The 23,520-nt window shown below is 38.6% G+C and overlaps 1 protein-coding gene across 1 annotated transcript in view; it reads left to right on the top strand.

Moving 5' to 3' along the window:
- INPP4B (inositol polyphosphate-4-phosphatase type II B) overlaps positions 1–23,520 on the top strand; it is a 480,337-nt gene that overhangs the window by 391,920 nt on the left and 64,897 nt on the right. Inside the window, exons 18-22 of the mRNA XM_024736048.1 lie at positions 9,121–9,293; positions 10,598–10,721; positions 12,248–12,365; positions 15,470–15,610; positions 20,088–20,185. Of these exons, the coding sequence (XP_024591816.1) occupies positions 9,121–9,293; positions 10,598–10,721; positions 12,248–12,365; positions 15,470–15,610; positions 20,088–20,185 (654 nt within the window). The remainder of the gene's footprint in view (positions 1–9,120; positions 9,294–10,597; positions 10,722–12,247; positions 12,366–15,469; positions 15,611–20,087; positions 20,186–23,520) is intronic.

Consider the following 23,520-nt stretch of genomic DNA (forward strand, 5'->3'; position numbering starts at 1 on the left):
GCTTTTAGCCGCGGCTCGCGCCCGTCTCTGGAGCTCCTTTAAGCAGCGCTCTTAAACCCCTCTCCTCGCGCACCAGGAAACAAAGAGGGAAGAAAAAGTCTCCTGCCTCTTCGGCAGGTGCAGACTTTTCCCCAGACTCCCTCCCGGCTAGCCGTGGCGCACTAACCCCCTGCAGGCTGTGTTCACGCCGCCAACCCCAGTCCTCTCCCTGGGATCCGTCGGAAACCGAAACCCGAGCCTCAGCTCCCAGCCCCGCCCGCCCCGGTGGGTGAGCAGACAAGCCTCTCGAGCTGGTGAGTGCCGGTCGGCACCGATCCTCTGTGCGGGAATCTCCCCGCTTTGCCCTCCGCACCCCTGTTGCTGTGCTCTCCTCCTTGGCTCCGAAGCTCAGCTCTCCGCCTCCCGCAGTCTCCACCCGCAAAGGGGCTTCCTAGTGTGTGGAAACTTTTCCTCCTTCACAGCTCCCTCCCACTGGTACAGGTGCCGTCCCTATTCTTTTGTCTCTGTTTTTTCTTTTGCCCTACCCAGTTACGTGGGGAGTTTCTTGCCTTTTGGGAGGTCTGAGGTCTTCTGCCAGCCTTCAGTAGGTGTTCTGTAGGAGTTGTTCCACGTGTAGATGTATTTCTGGTGTATCTGTGGGGAGGAAGGTGATCTCCGCGTCTTACTCTTCCGCCATCTTCAAGGTCCCATCCTCTAATCCATCTCACATTATTTTTAAAGTGATTTTTTTTCTTTCCTTTCAGTCATTCAACATATTTTAGTTGAGCATCTACTATATAGTCACTATTCTAGACACTGGAATACAATAATGAACAAAACATACAAAACACCTGACATCCTGAAGTTTGTATTCTTTTTACGTCTCTCGACATAAAAAAGTAACATAAGAAATAAGGGCATCACTTAATATGTTAACAGTGGCAAATGCTGTGGAAAAATATAGAGTGAAGTAAAAAGGTTTTGGAATATTGTTGAAGTTTTGTAGTCAGTGCGAGCTTCACTGAGAAGTTGATGTTTGAACAAAGACACAAGGAGGTAAGGAAGTGAGCCATGTGGATACCTGGGGTAAGGATATTTGAGGCATTGAACACAACTAATGCAAAAACCTTGAGGCATAAGTATGCCTTCCATGATCAGGAAACAGCAAAGAAGCTGGTTTGGTTTGAACAGAGAAAGTGAAGAGGAGAGAGTAGAAGATGAATTTAGAGGTAACTTGTTGGGGGAAGGATTATGCAGTGTCTTTGTATTGACTTTGGCTATTACTCTGAGAAAATCAAGAGGTAATTGGAGGATTTTGAGCAGAGGATTAACCTGATTTGACTTAGATTTTAACATCCAGGCTGTTATGTTGAGATTTGACTGTAGATGGAAAGAGTAGAACCAAGTGTAGTGGCAGCGTCTGGATTCCAACCCTGGTGCTCTGAGTTGAGAGCCTGTCCCCTCAACCACGATGCTGCACTGCTTCTGTTCTTTCCAGGAAAAAGCATCTCTAACCTTAACTCTGTACAGATAATTTTTTGCTATCACCCTTTGAACAAAATGTTAAGTTTTATCAGACACAAATTAGCAGTATTATGGGATAACTTCATGAAAATCGATCCCATCGGTATCTCTTAAAAGTTTACTATGGAATTGTACCTTATGCAGAAATTAAGAATTGCCAAGTATTCATAATTACAATTGAAATATTATTTAGCGTTCTCATAAATCTGATGATACTCACTCCCACAGAGAAACTGAGATAGTCAAAGAAAAAAGATTCATATATCCCATGTGGGAACTGTGGGGCATATAATTATGGAATAGAGTGAGAAATGGTACTGTTTATGTTATGTTTGGTTACTTGCCTACTTACTCAGCACTTATAAGTTGAACCTGTTTACATGAGGCTTTGTTGGATTTGTAGCAATATTTTTTTTTTTTTTTTGCGTTACGTGGGCCTCTCACTGTTGTGGCCTCTCCCGTTGTGGAGCACAGGCTCCAGACGCACAGGTTCAGCGGCCATGGCTCACGGGCCCAGCCGCTCCGCGGCATGTGGGATCTTCCCAGACCGGGGCACGAACCCGTGTCCCCTGCATCGGCAGGCGGACTCTCAACCACTGCGCCACCAGGGAAGCCCCTGTAGAAATAATTTTTAAAAGGATGCCCTGTATTCCACTGGCCTTGAACTTTACTGGCCTTGAACTTCTACACTCACCTAGTTCGCTGCAGGTAGATAATGTGTCTTCTTTTCCCCTCTGGGTGCCCTCTAATCAGGCTTTCGTCAACTCAATATCTACCACCCCTCTTTTCTCAGTCTTAGATACTGGACAAAATTTAAATGACAAGAGCTGTCTGATGTAGATGTATTGCTGATTTTAGGTTGCTCAATGACTTATTCTTAAAAGCTCAGCGTGTTTGTAGGTCAGAGTCCTGAGGTTACAGATTTTTTTAGGCCAAAAGGCAAAATAAGCTCAAGGAATGTGAATATGTGACTCTTCCTGGTCCACTGTAAACTCTGATTCAAAACTTTTGTGCTGCAACCAATGCAGAACTTGTTTGATTAATGGATTTAGTTCCTGGAAACTGTCTTAGCAGAATTTACTTAAGGCTTTCAACTTTGTGCTATGAAATGAGAAGTTTAAGCAGGATATCAGTTGATGCATTTCCTTTGCTGTTTTTCTAAGAGCAAGACTGGAAAGTTTTATGACATTGTTCTCAGACTGGCAGGACTTAAACAAATAAGGTTCCCTTGACATGAGAAAAGTTGCCTTTGTTCTTCTCCTAGCAGTGTGTCGAGCAGTCCACTCATTTCTCACACAGCTGGAAGGTGCCAAGGTCAGTCACTTACCTTGGATCATAGCTCACTGGACACGACGATGATAACATTTGAAGATACACGTTGGTCTTTTGTGTGAATACCCTTGGAGCCTTTAAGACTGCTCCTACTAGGTGCAAAGGAAGGCACAACATTTATATGTGATCTTCCTTCCAGGCTTATCATTAACCTTGCCCTACCTGATACCCATTATTTCTAGATTTGGCCTTGCTTCTTAGCTTTTTGCTCTCTGCCCACCCATACTCTGCACCTTCCTTCTTCTCTCCCCACACCTACTTATTCCATTCCCTGTGTCTACCATGGTGACTGCCCACCTGGTTTTCCATTGGTTTTTCCTACGGCTTCAGGCTCAACACTTACTTCCCCTTTATTCCTGCCTTTTCCACGTCCTTAAAGTCATCTCAGTCCCTTCCCCGCTCCCCTCCAGTCCCACTTCTGACCTCCTCCAGATTAGTTTATGGGTTCTGTATTTTAAGCTCCTTGATGGTAGGGGTCATGAGTTTTAATATTAGTATCAACCATAGGACCTCACATTGAAGAGGCTCTATTTGTCGGATACAGTCGGCCCTCTGTATCTGCAGGTTCCTCATCCACAGTTGGTTGAATCCCCAGATGTGGAACCCGTGGATACGGAGGGATGATGGTACTATGACATTTTATAGAAGGGACTTGAGCATCCTTGGTTTTTGGTATTTGCAAGAGTTCCTGGAACCAATCCTCCATGGATTCTGAAGGACGAATGTATTTCTCACGATGGCAGTGAAAAAAGAGGGGAAATTGATATAAGGAAGACAGGTTAGCATTTTTTAAAGAAAGATAAATACAGGTTTTTTTAAATTCCTGGACCAGATTGTAAAGGTGGGCAAGGAGTTAGGAAGACTTGGAGGAGGTCATTCTGAGTGGCCAAGGAAGTCACTCTAGGCAGCCCAGCCTCAGCAGGTGCTTTTCTTTCCTTGGTTACTTGTCTGTTGTCTGGATTAGCCTCATTTCTGTGTCCTCTATCTCAGAGATACGGCTGATATTTGGAGGCCTCCTATGGCCGGGTGTCCAGAGTCTATGACCAAAGTTGGCCCTGTGTAGTATACAGAGGAGTCCTGCTAGAAGGTATCTGGAGAGGAAGACTTATTATTAGTTGACCCCTCAGTGCTGATGTTCACATTGTAAAATTGTACCCAAAAGACAGAGGGGCACATAGGTAGCCATCTCTGGGTTGACAGAGGACATAGGCTCTTCAAAACCAACAAGGACTCTATGGGCAGGGATATGATATACCCACTCCCAGCCCTCAGCCTTGAACTCACTGCCAGTTCTGTGCTACCTGAGGTTTGGGCATCCTATAAAAACCCTGTCAGCTGTGGGATGGGTCTCTGTTCCTCTCAGAACCTTGAAAATTTGATCACCCTCCTTAAAGGCCATTCTAATGACTTCACAGCTCATCATCTTCTTAACTTAGGCAATCCTTAGAGCCAGGCTCGTTTCTTCTCTTATCTCCTTGCATAAAGTTTAAAGGGCATGCAAGCTGTGAGCTTTTCTTCCCCCCACCCCCATGTCTAAAAAGTGGTGATGACAAAAATAACAATGGCTACAAGCTTCCTTGAAGTGAAGTTCATTATCTTAAATGAGAAAAAGAGACCAAGCACCTGAGAAGAAAATGGCTCAGAAATTGGAAAGAAAGCATTACGCTCTGCTACCTTTGGTTGGTATTCGGCTCTTTCTTTTTTTTCTCCTGAGCAACCTAAGAGCCATTGAGCTCAGAGGACGTGAACAACCTGTACAGGAAATAGATGGTGTGTGGAGGAGGTGGGTGCCCGGCAGTCGTTCTTTGAATCCTTCAGTGAATTCACTTGAATACGTTGGAGAAGCTGGAAAACAGGCTCTGCTTGGATGCCTTCCAACACACTTCACAAAGCTCAGGAAAAGCTCCGCAGAGCCACACGCTTTTTAATGCTTTCCTGAGGAAAGACTCTGCTTCTTGGTCTCAGGGTTAAGGAGTTTCAGCAAGTTTTTATAGAGACGCTAAAACATTCTCTTCATATTTTCCTCTGTCACTAAGAGGAGCCCAGGGGATAGAATCCACGATGTGGGCACTTAAGTGCCTGCTGGGCCAGTTAGCTTCTGTGAGAGGTGTAGGTGCGGTGACTATATTGTGGTGAGCCCTGAGCTACCCTGCGTCCTTGGGTATATCAGGAGTGTGTGTGTGTGTGTGTGTGTGTGTGTGTGTGTGTGTGTAAAATCTCAGTTGAAACGTGAGGAAACTAAACTCAGAAGAGTGGATGTGTGCATTTCAAGATTTCTTCCTTGGACTAGAAAATGCAGAACGAACACCATCTTTATCCCTCCCAGAAAATGGTTTTCCCATCAGGGCAAAATAAACCCCATGTAAATTGTAAGTATGGAGAGACAGGAAGCTGAGAGGGATATGACAGTGGTCTCAGGACCGTCAGGAGTTACAGCTTTTTTTGTTGTTACCCAAAAAATACACATTTTTTAATTTATTTATTTTTGGCTGCATTGGGACTTTGTTGCTGCACGCGGGCTTTCTCTCTAGTTGCAGTGAGCGGGGGCTACTCTTTGTTGCAGTGTGCGCGCTTCTCATTGCGGTGGCTTCTCTTGTTGTGGAGCACGGGCTCTAGACATGCGGGCTTCAGTAGTTGTGGCTTGTGGGCTCTAGAGTGCAGGCTCAGTAGTTGTGGTGCACGGGCTTTAGTTGCTCCGCGGCATGTGGGATCTTCCCGGACCAGGGCTTGAACCCGTGTCCCTTGCATTGGCAGGCGGATTCTTAACTGCTGCGCCACCAGGGAATCCCCCAAAAATATTTTTAAAGAGAAAACTAAAACATTTCGTTTGCCTTTGTGAGAGTGATTTGGAATGCTCATTGGAGCAAAAAGGCTGTTTATGAACTGACTACTTTGGCCTTTCTTTGGCCTGTCACACCCCATTGTGTTTATTTCAGAACCTGAGATTTACACTGAGTGAATATTAACAGGGAACAAAACCTGAAGCCATCACAATTTGCATTTGCCAGTGAGGTTTTCCTTTATCTGCTGAACTTAAATTGCTTTTTTTCTAGAAAAAAAAATGTAATTTTAGCTTTCTCAAGTATGCTTCTTTATAGGAAGCTTATTAATATCTTTAAGCCATTCTACCTTGCTCACCAACTTGTAATTTTCTCATTCATCATTAATGTTTTCTTATATTGTCATTTTCCTTAACTTTTAGCCATAAAAAAGTATATATAATTACAATAAACAGAGACACTGGAATAGTGCTAGTGTCAGACAAATACCTAACAACACTCCTAGATTTAGAATTTCAGTGTATTTATTTATTTTTCCAGGTCCTTAGTTTTATTCTAGAAGGACTAGAAATCAGGTGATCTCTCTGTCTCTTTTTTAATGTCATTGTAATTTCTGATTGAGTCAAATGGTTAGATAAGTGTGAAGATAGATTTAGAAGTGAGTAAAGAAATTATCCTGATGCTAATGAAGAAATCTGTGAAGATTCCTCTTTTAAAGATCTTCAAGAAAACCATCAGCTATATTTAATTTGAGCTGTCACTTAGTATCTTCCAAGGGAAAAAATTTAAGTTAATTTTCCATTTTCTAATAGAAAGAGCCTATTACACTTTTGGCCAGGTTATTGACCACTTGACACAGGAGAGTAGGATGCAAAGTGCCCATACAACATGTACCTGCTGTTTGGGAACTGTGCAAATATATAGAAGAGTATATAAATCTGTTACGTGAATGGAGTAAGTGACCAAGTTAGTTCTACTTCAGCCTGGTAAAACAGCGCCACCTACTGCACACAGGCTTTATCTTATGTTGGAGAATTCTTCAGTAGATCTCTGCAGACCTCAGCACAAAACAAAATAGGTTTTCAGTCTGTTGTCTTTTAAGATCTACATCTGGGTCAATTTATTGAGATATTCGTCGTGTGTGTGTGTGTGTGTGTGTGTGTGTGTGTGTACGTTCATGTTGAGAACAATAATTAGAGAGTAGGAGAGAATGGGAGATAAAAGAATGTAAATATGAAAACAATAGGAATATCGAATATTCCTTCTTGGTGTCTACTGATGTGTCTTTCATTCTGAAAATAAGTCTAATGTACCTCCATTTGCCCTTTTTACAGCTCCTAATGACATAAAAATCAATAGTCACCGAATGCCTGTTGTACTTGAACCACGGTTCATGTTTCATCCTAGGCTGCCCACAATGATTCCTTTATTAAATGATTACAGATTTAATAGGCCTTCATTGAATTCCCCTTTCTCTAGTGTTTTTTTATTCCTCTCATAACACTTAACTCTACAGTATTTTAAAATAAGAACTCCTAATATTCCTAATGTATTTTGCATTATAGCATCACGTAAGCATTTACATGGAGTATTAACAGGAACACATCTTTTTATTGAGTTGGGGCCATTAATTATCCTTTCACCCATTTTGGTTTATTTCATCTAATCTATTTCACCACAACATAAAATAAGTAAGTGATAATAGATATGGTACAATAATGATTACGATTCTTTTCATCACTACCTATAACTCTTCCAAGGTTTTAACTGATTATTGACCTTTCACATCATTCACTTTTGTAAACTGAGAAGGTCATACCATTTTATTTTATTTTTTTATTTATTTATTATTATTATTTTCTTTCTTTCTGTGGTACGCGGGCCTCTCGCTGTGGCCTCTCCCGTTGCGGAGCACATGCTCTGGACATGCAGGCTCAGCGGCCATGGCTCACGGGCCCAGCTGCTCCATGGCATGTGGGATCTTCCTGGACCGGGGCATGAACCCGTGTCCCCTGCATCAGCAGGTGGACTCTAAACCACTGCGCCAACAGGGAAGCCCTGGTCATACCATTTTAGATCTTGATTCATAATTAATTTTTCAGCATTCGCTTGTTTCTTTTAAATCATATTTGTATTTTTCCCACTACTGTTACTTTATTTATATATTAATGGAATAGCACACAGTCTGGAATTTATAATGTTTGACATTTGTCAGGGGTTTGATTTCCAAATAAACTGAAATAGGATATAACTTGTTTCTATTTCACATGCCAAAATCATAATTATATAATTGAAACATGTTAAATTTCTAGACATACAAAAAGCACAGATGGTTTCAATTTTGTATCCTGATTTGAAGGAAAGCTATTTGAATTCCAAATATTGTCAAAAACTTGATTGTCTCTTACATGTCTATATCTTAAAAGACTTTTGTTATATTTATTATAACTTTACTTGTTCAATTAAAAACTGAATATCTGCTATGCTAGCTTCTGGAGATTCAGTGATTAAAGCAGAAATTTCTCACCCTCAGTGAGCTCCCTTTCTTGCAGAACAGCATGGATCACTCTAGAACAGTAAGAGCAAGGAGCTGTGATGCAAACTTTTAGTAAACAGGGATGGGGGGAGGAGGGGATTAAGGGGAAAATCAAGAAGACTTCCTGGAAGAGAGAAACCCTGTTGAGTCTGCAGAGAAGATAAAGTGTTTGTCAGGAAGATATGTATGTGCTCCAGGATTGGAGATAGGATTTGGAAAGACACTGAGATGAGAGACAACAGGTTTGGGGAAATCCATGTTATTCAGCTCAGCTGGACTCAAGGCTTCAAGTGAAAAAGTTCTGAGCGATGAGACTGAACATGTAGGCAGAGGTCAGATAATGCAGGGTCTGTCATGCTTTGGGACTTTGTTCTGAATGTTTTGGTGTGTTTAAAATAGTTTAAGTTAAGGAAGTGAAAGAGTGAGTGATGAGATTCAAACTGATTAGAAAGCCCCCTCTAGCAACTCTGTTGAGAAAGGATTCGAGTAGAATATGACTGGAGGAAGAGGGGTCAGTTATGGAGCGGAATAGAAAGTGGTCCGAAGGAGATGGATAAATGATGATGGGAGAGGGCAAGGAGGAAGATGAGTGTTTGATGGCTTACTGTGGTGGTAGAACTGATTTAATGACCCAGTAAATGTGGAGACTGTAGAAGAAGTCCAAGAAATTGTTTCCAGCATAGGAAGAGTTTGGTGGCACCATCCGCTAAGATACAGGCAATGCACAGATTAGAGATGAGTAGAGAAGAGAAGACTTCTACTATAGATGAGTTAGATACACCCAAGTGGGTGGCTGGTAATAGACACCTGGAGTTCAGAGGAGAAATTGGAATCGGAGATCTTTAAATCTAATCTTTGTGACTCCTTAATAATGTGTAGAACTTCACTGAAAAAATATACAAATTGGTTCTATCTTCCAAGACCTTCCTTCATCTATCCCACTGTTCTTATGCCCCATCCACCCCGCAGAGGACTGGTATGAACAGTTGTATCCCCTCATCCTTACCCTGAAGGACTGCATGGGAGAAGTGGTGAATCGAGCCAAGCAGTCCCTGACGTTCGTGCTCCTTCAGGAGCTTGCCTACAGCCTTCCCCAATGTTTGATGCTGACGCTAAGAAGAGACGTCGTCTTCAGCCAAGCAGTAGGTGCCTCTTGATCTTGTGAGCCCAGCACAGTGATGGGTTGTCAAATAGTATCCTTGGTGAAGATAGATATCTTTTTTTGACAGTTTTATTTTTTCCTGAATCCTTTTATTTTATATTGACATATAGTTGATTAACAATGTTGTGATAGTTTCAGGTGTGCAGCAAAGTGATTCAGTTATACATACACATATATTTATTCTTTTGCAAATTCTTTTCCCATTGAGGTTGTTACATAATTTTGAGCAGAGTTTCCTGTGCTATACCATAGGTCCTTTGGCAGTTTTCTTTTTAAAGGGATTCTTTTCTTAAAGTTTAGTACCCAGTTTTGCTTACTCATAATAAATACAAGCCGAATGGAAACAGTGTCTGAGACCTGAAGTATTTATTTCAGCAAAGAGGTGGCCAAGTCTCTGAAATGTCCATGCTGTTTCACAGCACAGTAAGTCTGTGAAGGAAAGGTCCCCCGTCCTGTCCTCATATTATGCCGTGGGCTCTCCACACCGTGCACAGTGTGGATGGCAGCCAGGACCGGCAAAAGGGATCTGTTTGCAACCCCTTATTTATACAGGTCCCTCATGAATCCCAGGACGGGACTTCATAATGATCTCTTTTTTGGTGTTTATAAAATAAGTTCACCAGGCCATAGTCTTGAATGGGAAGTTTGACAGGACCACCTCCTTTGCCTACACCCAACCCTAGCCCGTGACACCAAGGTTGGCCTCCATCACAATGGCTGTGTTCCTTCTCCCCTCCTGCCTCCACCACCATGATTGAGTTTTATAGACAGACACGTGGAAGGAAAGAGACAGAAGCCTCTCCTTCTAAACCTTCCAGACAAAGGGAATGTTTTACCCAAAATATTCCCGATTTCATGCACGACCCAGTAGCAAACGGAGCTAAGTGTCAGGCGTTGTGCTCTGCCTTATACACATTTCTCCATTGTGTCCTTTCAACGACTCTGCAAAATGAGAACTATTATCTCTATTTTCCGTGTGCAAAAAAATAAGAACAGAAAGATTTGGAAGTGTTAAATAACTTTTTATGGTTTTACTGCTTAGAAATGGGAGGGACAGGATTTGCAGATTCCGAGTCCATGGTTGTTCCCATTTCACAATGCTGCCTTCCCCAAGCCATACTAGAGTACATGCAGTCAACGCATTTCAAAATGGATATATAAATAGTTATAATTTTGTTACATATACTTGAAAATTTCTAATTATGTCTGTGATGTCTCAAAGACATATATTTTTAAATTAAAGTTTGCTGACCCCAGTAATTTCTTCAATGATTTTTTTTTTAGCTTGCTGGATTGGTCTGCGGTTTTATCATCAAATTGCACACAAGTTTGTATGACCCTGGCTTCCTTGAGCAGCTTCACACGGTGGGATTGATAGTACAATATGAAGGACTGCTAAGTACATATAGTAAGTATTGCTTTAGTCCATGTTAAAATAATATTCCTATTCATAAAGATATGTGATCCATAGATTCTTCAGTTAAATATAAAAATGAGTAGTAAACCTTTCTTGCATCAAGCATTAGAGAAAGAATGTAATTTTTAGTTCTTTGTATTCATTTTCCTTGTCACTGTGCTTTTACTCTCATTATGTTTTTTGTTTTTTGTTTTCTTAGTCTTCAAGATTTATTTTATTTTATTTTTTTAACATCTTTATTGGGGTATAATTGCTTCACAATGGTGCGTTAGCCTCTGCTTCACAACAAAGTGAATCGACTATACATATACATATGTTCCCATATCTCTTCCCTCTTGCGTCTCCCTCCCTCCCACCCTCCCTATCCCACCCCTCCAGGGGGTTACAAAGCACCGAGCTGATCTCCCTGTGCCACGCGGCCGCTTCCCACCAGCTATCTACCCCACGTTTGGCAGTGTACATATGTCCATGCCTCTCTCTCGCTTTGTCACAGCTCACCCTTCCCCCTCCCCATATCCTCAAGTCACCCTTCCCCCTCCCCATATCCTCAAGTCCATTCTCTAGTAGGTCTGTGTCTTTATTCCTGTCTTACCCCTAGGTTCTTCATGACATTTTTTTTTCTCATTATGTTTTGAAAATGGAATTATAGATTATTTCACAGTGGAGTCCTGAGCAGCCATCTGGCTTTTTAAATAAAGGCTTTTGCCAACCTAGTTTCAATGACTAGATTTTTAAAGTCCCAACTCTGTACTGTCTAGAGCTGCCCTGTTCAATACATAGGTTGGTATGGCAATTGAGCACTTGAAATGTATCTAGTCCAAATCAATAAGTACTCAACGTGCACACCAGGTTTCAAAGACTAGTGAAAAAAGAGTTTTATATTAATAATTAATGAATAATTAATCATAGTATATTGATTTACAGCTGAAATGTTATTTTGGAACTATCAGGCTAAAGGAAAACAGATTATTAAAGTTAATTTCACCTTTTAAAATTTTACTCTTTAAAAAGATGATTACCAAGAAATTTAAAATTATATATGTGGCTCACGTTATATTTCTGTTGTGCAGGACTGATCTAGAATCTTATTTAATTACCTCCTTCTTAGGTTTTATTTGTCAGTGTATTAAGATATAAAGCTAGCATGAGCTTGGGTCAGTGACCTTCAGTTCAGCCATCTCTATTATTTCTAGAAATCAAATGTCAGTCCTGCCAAGGGAAAGAGATCTGCATGATACTTTGTGCCATAGAAGGATTAAAACTTCTCTCTAACCTTCCAGCAAAGGCATTCCTCTTTCCTTCCCTCAAAGGGTATGTGGACAGCTGGAGTCTATTTAAATGGTTCTTGTTTCACTGGTGAAAACCTTCAGACTCAGGAAAACGTATTGAGAATGGATTCGCTGCCTTCAGAAACTCATTCACTAAACTGTTAGAACAAATTCCAGCAGGGAGGTGGAGTACAAAGTGACTTTCTTCAAATAGTATGTTTGTAACTAGGCTCCTTTGCCCTTGTTTAGGTGAGGAAATTGGAATGCTGGAGGACATGGCCGTTGGTATTTCAGATTTGAAGAAAGTCGCTTTTAAAATAACTGAAGCTACATCCAATGATGTCTTGCCAGTTATAACAGGAAGGCGGTAAGTGGTGTTCATTTCCTAAGACCAAGCTTTGTTAGATATTTTTAATTAACCCCTGACAAAGGAGCCAAGGAGAATTAAAGTTTGGTTGGAAATGTTTCTTTTGTTCTCTTTGCCTTTTTGGTGAAAAATAAATGTAGGTGACATGACAGGGGAAGATCCTGAAAAACTCATAAAAGTCTCATGAATGTTCGTAAATTGTACTAAAATGAGGTAAGTAGGGTAAGGCTCCCCTATGAAATATGAGAAATTCAAAATAATAGCAGGCATGAGAAAAAATTTTTCTCTTTATTACTATCTAATCTAAAGGTCTGGATGTTTTTATTTTTGCTGGAATCATTTGGTTAATAGTGTCATAATTCTTGAGATGACTTGGTATTAAATTCTTGGTATTAAAAGCAGCAACATTTTATAAAAGGTATATTCCTATGTTGGGGCACATACCACCATTTTTCTTAATTATTATTATTATTATTAATCAACCACTGCGCCACCAGGGAAGCCCTATGTCAATTATATTTTAATAGAGATGACAAAATGTTATCATATAGAAAGTCCAGAAATAAACCTACAGACTTATGGTCATTACAACTACTACAAAGGAGGCAAGAATATAGAATGGAGAAAAGGTAGTCTGTTTAATAAGTGGTGCTGGGAAAATTGGGCAGCTGCATGTAAACGAATGAAATTAGAACATTCGTTGAGTTTACAAAAATAAACTCAAAATGGATTAAAGACCTAAATGTAAGACTGGATACTATAAAACTCCTAGAGGAAAACATAGGGCAGAACACTGTTGACATAAATTGCAATATTTTTTTGGATCCGTCCCTTAGAGTAATGAAAACAAAAGCAAAAATAAACAAATGGGACCTAATTAAACTTAAAGGCTTTTGCACAGCAAAGGAAACCATAAACAAAACAAAAAGACAACAAACAGAATGGGAGAAAATATTTGCAAATGATGAAACTGAGAAGGGATTAATTTCCAAAATATACAGTTCGTACAGCTCAATATCAAAAAAAAACAATCAAAAAATGGGCAGTAGACCTAAATAGACATTTCTCCAGAGAAGACATACAGATGGCCAGCAGGTACATGAAAAGATGCTCAGCATTGCTAATTATTAGAGAGATGTAGATCAAAACTGCAATGAGGTGTCACCTCACAACCAGTCAGAATGGCCATCATCAAAAAGTCTACAAATAATAAATGCTAGAGAGGGTGTGGAGAAAAGGGAACCCTCCTACACTGTTTGTGGGAATATAAATTGGTGCAGCCACTATGGAGAACAGTATGGAGGTTCCTTAAAAAACTAAAAGAAGAGTTTTCATATGATCCAGCAAGCCCACTCCTGAGCATATCTCTGGAAAAAAATGAAACCCCTAATTCAAAAAGACACATGCACCCCAATGTTCACAGCAGCACTATTTACAACAACCAAGACATGGAAGCAACCTAAATGCCCATTGGCAGATGAATGAATAAGGAAGATGTGGTACATATATACGATGGAATATTAGCCATAAAAAAGAATGAAATAATGCTATTTGCAGCAACATGGATGGACGTAGAAATGATCATACTAAGTGAAGTAAGTCAGACAAAGACAAATATCACATAATATCACTTATATGTGGAATCAAAAAAAATGATACAAATGAACTTATTTACAAAACAGAAATAGACTCACAGACATAGAAAACAACCTTACAATTACCAAACGGGAAAGGGGTGGGGGGTAAATTGGGAGTATGGAATTAACAGATACACACTACTATATAAATGACATTGACCTACTGTATAGCACAGGGAACTATTCAGTATCTTGTAATAACCTATAATGGAAAAAATCTGAAAAAGAATAATCACTTTGCTGTACACCTGAAACACAACATTGTATATCAGCTATACTTCAATTTAAAAAAAAAGTTATCATAAAGAATGTGTATAATGTTTTACCTTCAGAGAAATCTTTAAATGCAGGCTTGGCTCATTGAATCTTCTCATATTCCTGAAAATTTTGAAATAAACATCAGCCTTCTGTTAGCCAGGCTATTGTAAAGGACACTGAGAGCAATTTAGGAAAGAAAAATAAAGTGTCCATCCTCTGAGGGTAGTGCTAACATCCCTGCTTGCAGGATTGATGGTATTTCCAGATTCTCTAGTTCAAAGCTGAGGTAAGAAACAAGTCTCACTGTCAAGTATCCAGAGTACGTAGCAGTATTATTATACTAGAGAAACTGAAAAGATTTTCACAGAGACTCTCTAATTGTCCTGTTCTTCGTTACCCCATACACATATTACAACACCAGCACTCTATATAGTTCAGGAAACACATGGATTTTCCTAAATTCCAGGTGAAACTTGACATTTCTTTAATCAATTCACACTGGATCAGAAGATATCAAGTTTCAGAATCTACAAGCAGCTATTCTTATTGACCCTATTCTGTGAATCCTAATTTGAATTTTCAACACTAAACTTTAGGGATAATTTTTAATGGAAATTTCCAAAGAAAAAATGCTCTGGTGATATGTTAATGTTGCAAAATGATCAGGAAAGCCTAAAGGTTACATCTTAAATAATGAAATCATTACATTTCCATCAGGTCATCACAAACGGAGGTTCATCTATAATAACAATTAGGCCATGCTAAAAAATGTATAAACGATTTGGTTCATTCGTTTCACTATATTAAAAAATCCATCATTAAATTGCTTTTCTTATTCTTGAGACTGTGTTTTTAAATAATTAAATCAAGAAAACAAATATTGAAGCTCTTATGCACATGGCCCTTTTATACAAAGATGCACTAAATATTCTTCCTTTCCTATAAAACCTCAGAGTAATGGAGATAAGTGTAAATGACTCTTTATGCCAAGTAATTTAATAGTGATTTGAAATGATTATCAAATGAATTAATAGTGAATGAAATGATTATCAAATGAATTAATAAAAGAAAATAAGCAGATAGAAGCCAAAAACCTAAATCACTGCTATATTCCAGCTGTTTTATTGTTGGTTTCCTGTGAATCTAAAGTAACATAAAATTGAATGAAATAAAGCAAGGCTGCTTCTCTTTGCCTTCCTCTTTCTCCAGTGAACATTATGTGGTGGAGGTGAAGCTCCCAGGCAGAATGTTTGAGTCCCTGCCTCTACAGATTAAAGAAGGACAATTGCTTCATGTGTATCCAGTACTTTTTAATGTTGGAATCAATGAACAGCAAACTCTTGCTGAGAGGTAAGCTTCAGTTATAAGGTCGGTACTTGATTTTTTTATATAATTGTTATGGATATGCTAAATAGTTCCACGTGTTCCTGTACATAGAAATTAGATTCATGGGTAACATTTTCCTTTTCATCAGTACAAAGTTATTTGATATGGCAAGCAGAATTATTCATATTTAAGGATTCCTGGCCCACATCAAATTTAAATATGGCAAAATAACAAGGAAAATATTGGTGTCAATACCAAAATATTCACATGGATTAACTTTCTTCATGTTTCCAAATACCTACATGTGTGTATCAAATTTTAGAATTTTTTTGTGCTTACATATATTTCAACATTGTATACTCTGCTAATTGTGTCCAAATTTTCTGGACCTAATAGAACACGCTATTTTTTCCTTTTGTTTTATTTACTAAAATAATTTTTTTAATTTATTCAAAAAACTTTTTTTAATTTTAAAAATTTATTTAAATAATTTTTAAAATCTATTTACTAAAATAATTGTTATTGGAGGATGACAACACATCTTTTCATAATAATTTTCTCAGTTAAATGACAGATGATTGTATGTGATCGCATAAGCAACTGTCAAAAACACTTTGAGCAGACAAAGGAATTACTTTTGCATCTTACATGATTCCCATGTAGAGATTATCGAAAACGTGGATAAGAGTTAAGATTCACAGAACATATTTTTAAAAGATTCTCTAAAACTTCTCAGAGAAAGAAGTTAGTGGCTTTTTTTTTTTTTTTTTTTTTTTTTGGGGACCAAACCCGTGTCCCCTGCATCGGCAGGTGGATTCTCAACCACTGCGCCACCAGCGAAGCCCAGAAGTTAGTGTCTTGCTGTAAAGCCTTGCTGGAAAATTTCCCCCAAAGCAAAACTTTTGAAGACTATTTTAAAATGCTTCCTTGTCAATAATTCACTCTCTAAATGTTTCCTTCCCCCATAGGTAGCTGGCATATTCTTTGCCATGACTTGTTATGTATGTTTTAATCCTTTATTAATGTTTTTTACTAAACTAAACCTAACACTACATTTATAGCTGTCTTCAATTTCAATGATGATGAAGGTGCCTGTTTTTAGCTACTATTTTCAACGATTTCTCTGTCTCTCCCTTTCATCCAAAAGATTTTCTGGACAACATAGATTTTCATAATTCTCACTTGCCAGTTACAAAATTCTATGCCAGTTTTGTATTGCATGTTTAATCTCAAACTGTGTGGAAGCTATTAGTCTCTTGTCTTATAGTATGCTTAAATCAGAATATAATTTTTTTCACTGTATTGTACAAAAAGTTGATTCTTCAATAATTAAGCACTTTTGCAAATAATTATGTAAGATCAGATTATATTCCAGTCATCTTTATATGTTGTCTCACAGCAAGTTCACAGGTTGAGGAGAATGATATTTATGAACATAAATTATAAAATTTGGGAGGTAAATGATATTAATGAACAATTGGGGGGAAAAACAGCACTCTAAATTAATTGTCTCTTCTTTGGTACACTAGAGTACAGAGTGGAGTTTAAATACTAAGTTAAGGCCTGTGAGTGTAGTCTTGAGAGAGATGTGAGACTCTCCATTTACAGACTTTTCAAGGAATAGTTAGCATTGTACTTTCAAGCCTTCTAGATTAGGTTAATTTACATGTCATTGTTACTATTTTAGATGTTAGTCACTTTATTTTTTCTTAAATGCCCCTCTCCTTCTCTCTCATCTGTCTTGCCTATAAAAATATATTTTTTCGGGCTTCCCTGGTGTCGCAGTGGTTGAGAGTCTGCCTGCCAATGCAGGGGACACAGGTTCGTGCCCTGGTCTGGGAAGATCCCACATGCCGCGGAGCGGCTGGGCCCATGAGCCATGGCCGCTGAGCCGCCTGTGCTCTGCAACGGGAGAGACCACAACAGTGAGAGGCCCACATACCGCAAAAAAAAAAAAAAAAGTATTTTTTCATACCTGGATGCTGTTTAAGATACATAGGATTTGAAAAGGAGACACAAACTGCAAAATAGAGAGAAACGCAAAGGGAAGCAGGAAGGCTGGCCCTCGGATATCAACCAACTACTACTTTGAGCAAATCACTTTGTTCTCTGAGCTTCATTTTTCTGATTCTGAATTTTGAGCTTTTTCCATCAACATTCACATGTTAGGTATGCTATGTAATCCAGGTATAATATGTTACTATATATGTATTCATAGCCAAAACTTATGTAATGTATATCCATTTGTAAATAAGTAAGTACTAATTAATCTGCTTGGGCTACCATAACAAACTACCACAGGTTGTGTGGCTTAAACAACAGAAATTTATTTCTCACAGTTTTAGAGGTTGAGAAGTCCCAGGTTCTGGCCAATTTGGTTTCTGGTGAGAATTGTCTTCAGCTTTCTTGCTGTGTGCTCACATGACCTCTTCTTTGTGTGTGTAGAGAGAGAGAACCAGCTCTTTGATGACTCTTTTCACAAGGACACTAATCCTACTGGTTCAGGGCCCCACCCTCATAATCTTAATGACTTCTTCAGAGGTTCCATCTTCAAACACAAGCACACTGAGGGTTAGGGCTTCAACATATGATCTTTGGGGGGACACAAACATTTAGTCTGTAACACTAGTATTACTCCAGCAAGGATAACATTTTTTTAAATACCAGGTGTTTATAATGTCTGAAAAAGGTAGAAGAGTGTATTTCAGAGTTCAAGCTAACTCTCCTATAGATTTTCCTGGGTTCGTATTCCTGTCCTCCAAGTTTAACTCAGTAAAGTTATTGAACATTGAGTCTGCACCAGGCATTACTCTGCCAAGCTGTGGGACACAGGGAACAGGCAGTGTAACAAGAACTGACATGATCTGCATCCTGAAAGGACCTACCATCCTTTAAGGAAGACGGTTCAACAAATGATACACTACAGTTTGATTCATACAATAAGCAAAGATGTAGAAGGGACAGGATTCATGGAGGAAAGAAAGTGATTCACAGATGGGAGAACACTTTGTCAGGAATGTTTCATAGTATACATGCACCTTCCACAGGGCTTTGAAGGACAAATCAGAATTAATCAAGCTGATAAGGAAGGTAAGGCTTCCTAGTCAGAGGAGGAATAGCATGTTAAAAGTCCCAAAGGCATCAAAATCCTGCTGGTAAAGTAGAAGGGTGTAATTCCATTCCCACAAACAAAGGGTTTCGGAGGCCTTTGTGGAGACATTAGATGCTAAACTAAAGAGACTGGACTTTGTTCTTACACAGAGAGGAGATGCAGTGAAGTTTAGTGAGCGGATATGATGAAACGGGTGATAGACTAACTTCTCCAACATTTCATTCATTGCCCATGGAGCATCTGGCACATGGCTGATGTTAAATAAATATTTGTTGAATGAATGAATGATCTGACCATGATGTAAGGGATAGATTGGAAGGGAAGGAGCCTGGAGGCATAGCACTTCTCATATTTGGGAGGCTTTATATCCAGTCGAGACTGAATATTACTAAATACCTAAAATGGCAGTGGTAAAGAAAAAGAAGGAAAGGATACCAGAGATGTGAATATATCAGTGAATAGTGGATGGAGTGTGGAAAACCGAGGAAATCCAAAAGGGTGCCTAGATTTTGAAGCTGAATTAATGTCAGAATATTAGAAACACACCTATTTCTAAACAAAAGGAGGAGGTGGTTTCAGTTTTTGGTTAGGTTGCATTTGAAGTGGTGTGGGTTAATTCACTTTGAAATTTTAAGTTGACATCTAGAAATACAGATTTGAATGGAGATATTTGGATGAGGATACATATTGGAAGCCATTTGCATGGCATCCTTTTATAGAGAGACAAGAGGATTTTAAGTTTAAACCTGAGAAGGGCTTAAAGAAAACACAAGGTCAGTGATATACAGGTAGAAAGTTTTACCTGAAGAAGGTGGCAGAAGAGCACCAGTACAGAGGCTGGCATCCTTCATGGTGTGGGCAGAAAGAAAGGGCCACAGAAGTGAACCAGTCCCTGGGAGACTGGAGTACTCTACATGTGCCTACAGCAGTTGACAGTGTGTTTAAGACTGTGTGCAGCCCAGTGTTCAGTCCTGGTCCTCTGGACCTCTCCGCAAGCTGTCATTGGTGAAGAGGAATATAGGAGGGATAAAAAGAGAGAAGGAAGAGTTTTTAGGTCTTTAGAGATATAGCCCTGCAGAGGTAGGGAGACTAACATTAACTGAGTATCAATTATGCAGAGGCACGGGGTTGGTGTTTTAGATTTCATATTTCATTTAGGTTCACATTTGATGACTGTGAGAATATTTTGGTATGTCAATAGGGATTGGTGGAGTCAGGGCCAGTGGAGACTGGAATATAGTTGAAATCACCTTTGCACAATGTTGCTTAGAAAACAGAGACTCCTTCCTTACAAAACTATTGCCACCTATTTAAAAAAGAAAGATTAAAAAAAGTAACTTTCGGGTGCTATTTTGTAACCCATAACTATTCTCTTTTTTCTATGTTTAGGTTTGGAGATGTCTCTTTGCAAGAAAGTATTAATCAGGAAAATTTTGAACTTCTAAAAGAATATTACACAGTATTTATGGAAAAGATGCCTCCTGATTGTAAGTATGCAAGTTACAAAGAAAAGCAACAGTAATAATTTCTTGATTATAATTCTTCGGGAGAGGTCAGACATAGAGGTCAATGGAAGAATAAAGCACAGTGTGGGAATGTGAGAGTGATTTTGAGATTGTCTGCGCCAAGAAAACTGATTGCCAAGGTGGCCTGGCCGACACCTGCCTCGCTGCCCTGATTGCACTCAAGTGTGTCCTGCTGCTCATGCTAGGACATTAATTTCAGTGCCACTAGAAAATACCAAAAGTCAAAAATAAGGAACTTATAATTAGAAATCTCAATTGAGTCCAACAGAAATTTTGTAGAATTCTTAACCATGTAAAAGACTTTAATAAAGATTTAGTTTTCTGATTTATAAGCTACATCAGATATATCTCTCACATATATATGTGTGTGTGTGTATATTTATATATTTTATATTTATGCATATATATATGTCTGATAGTAAATTTTACAGGTAATAAAAAGTGATATAAATTAAGGAGCAAATTACTGAATATAGTTATTGAAATATTTATGTGAAAATGTTGGGGCATAAGTCTATAGAACTGCGTTTTACATTTTGTTTTTTGTTTTGTTTTGTGCCATTGTTCAGTTCTGCCGTCCTTTTTCCCACAAAATTAAGCACATATTTGAGCAGTGCAAAATTAGAGAATAAAGAATGTATTTGGAGCTCATCCATAAGTACTATAAAGAAATAAGTTGAGATACTTAGATATTCACAATAAGAAACTAGGTTTTAATAAAGCAGGAAATATCTTAATATTTGTTACCAAAAGCTGTAATAAAACTCTACCTGTCATCTATTCACTAGCAATTTGTTCACTGAACTGTATTCTGATACTTAGTTTGAAATATCTTAGGTAGCAGAGTACTTAGGTCTTTTTATTACACAGTTACCTTGCTTCAAAATATTACAGTGGCATAAGCACACGTCCGTGTGATTTTATAGTTAGAAAATTTTACTGCTGCTTTTATATTTTATTTCAAATAAAATACTTTTAAAGCCAAAATGAAATTAAGTACAGAGAGATTCTTTGGCAGCCAGCATACTTAGGAATTATCAGTTTGTTAATTACTCAGAAGGTTAATAATATAAACAAAACTACTTTGCATTATTAATTATGGGGCAAGTTCATTACAACGTGGACGTTGGTGGATCATTTTTTTTCATTATTTTTTAAAACATCTTTATTGGAGTACAATTGCTTTACAATGGTGTGTTAGTTTCTGCTTTATAACAAAGTGAATCAGCTATACATATACATATATCCCCATATCTCCTCCCTCTTGCATCTCCCTCCCACCCTCACTATCCCACCCCTCCAGGTGGTCACAAAACGTGGAGCTGATCTCCCTGTGCTTTGTGGCTGCTTCCCACTAGCTATCTACTTTACATTTAGCAGTGTATATATGTCCATGCCACTCTCTCACATCGTCCCAGCTTACCCTTCCCCCTCCCTGTGTCCTCAAGTCCATTCTCTACGTCTGTATCTTTATTCCTGTCTTTCCCCTAGGTTCTTCATGACCAGGTTTTTGGGTTTTTTTTAGATTCCATATATATGTGTTAGCATACGGTATTTGTTTTTCTCTTTCTGACTTACTTCACTCTGTATAACAGATTCTAGGTCCATCCACCTCACTGCAAATAACTCAATTTCATTTCTTTATATGGCTGAGTAATATTCCATTGTGTATATGTGCCATATCTTCTTTATCCATTCATCTGTGGATGGACACTTAGGTTGCTTTCATGTCCTGGCTATTGTAAATAGAGCTGCAATGAACATTGGGGTACATGACTCTTTTTGAAATATGGTTCTCTAAGTGTATATGCCCAGTAGTGGGAATGCTGGGTCATATGGTAAATGGTAAATGGGAGTGTTTCCTTAATTTCTCTTTCAGATTTTTCATCATTAGTGTATAGAAATGAAAGAGATTTCTGTGCAATAATTTTATATCCTACTATTTTAGCAAATTCATTGATTAGTTCTAGTAGTTTTCTGGTAGCATCTTTAGGATTCTCTATGTATAGTATCATGTCATCTGCAGACAGTGACAGTTTTACTTCTTCTTTTCTGATTTGGATTCCTTTTATTTCTTTTTCTTCTTTGATTGCTGTGGCTAAAACTTCCAAAACTATGTTGAATAATAGTGGTGAGAGTGGGCAACCTTGTCTTGTTCCTGATCTTAGTGGAAATGCTTTCAGTTTTTCACCATTGAGAACGATGTTGGCTGTGGGTTTGTTACATGTGGCCTTTATTATGTTGAGGTAAGTTCCCTCTATGCCTACCTTCTGGAGAGCTTTTATCATAAATGGGTGTTGAATTTTGTCGAAAGCTTTCTCTGCCTCTATTGAGATGACCATATGGTTTTTCTCCTTCAGTTTGTTAATATGGTGTATCATTGATTGATTTGGATTTGTTGAAGAATCCTTGCATTCCTGGGATAAACCCCACTTGATCATGGTGTATGATCCTTTTAATGTGCTGTTGGATTCTGTTTGCTAGTATTTTGTTGAGGATTTTTGCATCTATGTTCATCAGTGATATTAGCCTGTAGGTTTCGTTTTTGGGACATCTTTGTCTGGTTTTGGTATCAGGGTGGTGGTGGCCTCGTAGAATGAGTTTGGGAGTGTTCCTCACCCTGCTATTTTTTGGAAGAGTTTGAGAAGATTTTCCTAAGAATGTGTCCATTTCTTCAAGGTTGTCCATTTCATTGGCATATAGCTGCTTGTAGTAGTCTCTCATGATCGTTTGTATTTCTGCAGTGTCAGTTGTTACTTCCCCAGTTTCATTTCTAATTCTGCTGATTTGAGTCTTCTCCCTTTCTTTCTTGATGAGTCTAGCTAATGGTTTATCTATTTTGCTTATCTTCTCAAAGAACCAGCTTTTAATTTATTGATCTTTGCTATTGTTTCCTTCATTTCTTTTTCATTTATTCCTGATCTGATCTTTATGATTTCTTTCCTTCAGCTCAACTTTGGGGTTTTTTGTCCTTCTTTCTGTAATTGCTTTAGGTATAAGTTTAGGTTGTTTATTTGAGATGTTTCTTGTTTCTTGAGGTAGGATTGGATTGCTCTAAACTTCCCTCTTAGAACTGCTTTTGCTGCATCCCATTGGTTTTGGGCCATTGTGTTTTCATTGTCATTTGTTTCTAGTTATTTTAATCTTTTTCCGTCCCATCACTTTCAGTCTGTATGTGTCCCTAGGTCTGAAGTGGGTCTCTAGTTGACAGTATATATACGGGTTTTATTTTTGTATCCCTTCAGCCAGTCTGTGTCTTTTTTGTATCCATTCAGCCAGTCTCTGTCTTTTGGTTG

Source organism: Neophocaena asiaeorientalis, unplaced genomic scaffold (genome assembly GCF_003031525.2).
Source record: "Neophocaena asiaeorientalis asiaeorientalis breed wild unplaced genomic scaffold, Neophocaena_asiaeorientalis_V1.1 scaffold7, whole genome shotgun sequence".
Taxonomy (NCBI): Eukaryota; Metazoa; Chordata; class Mammalia; order Artiodactyla; family Phocoenidae; genus Neophocaena; species Neophocaena asiaeorientalis.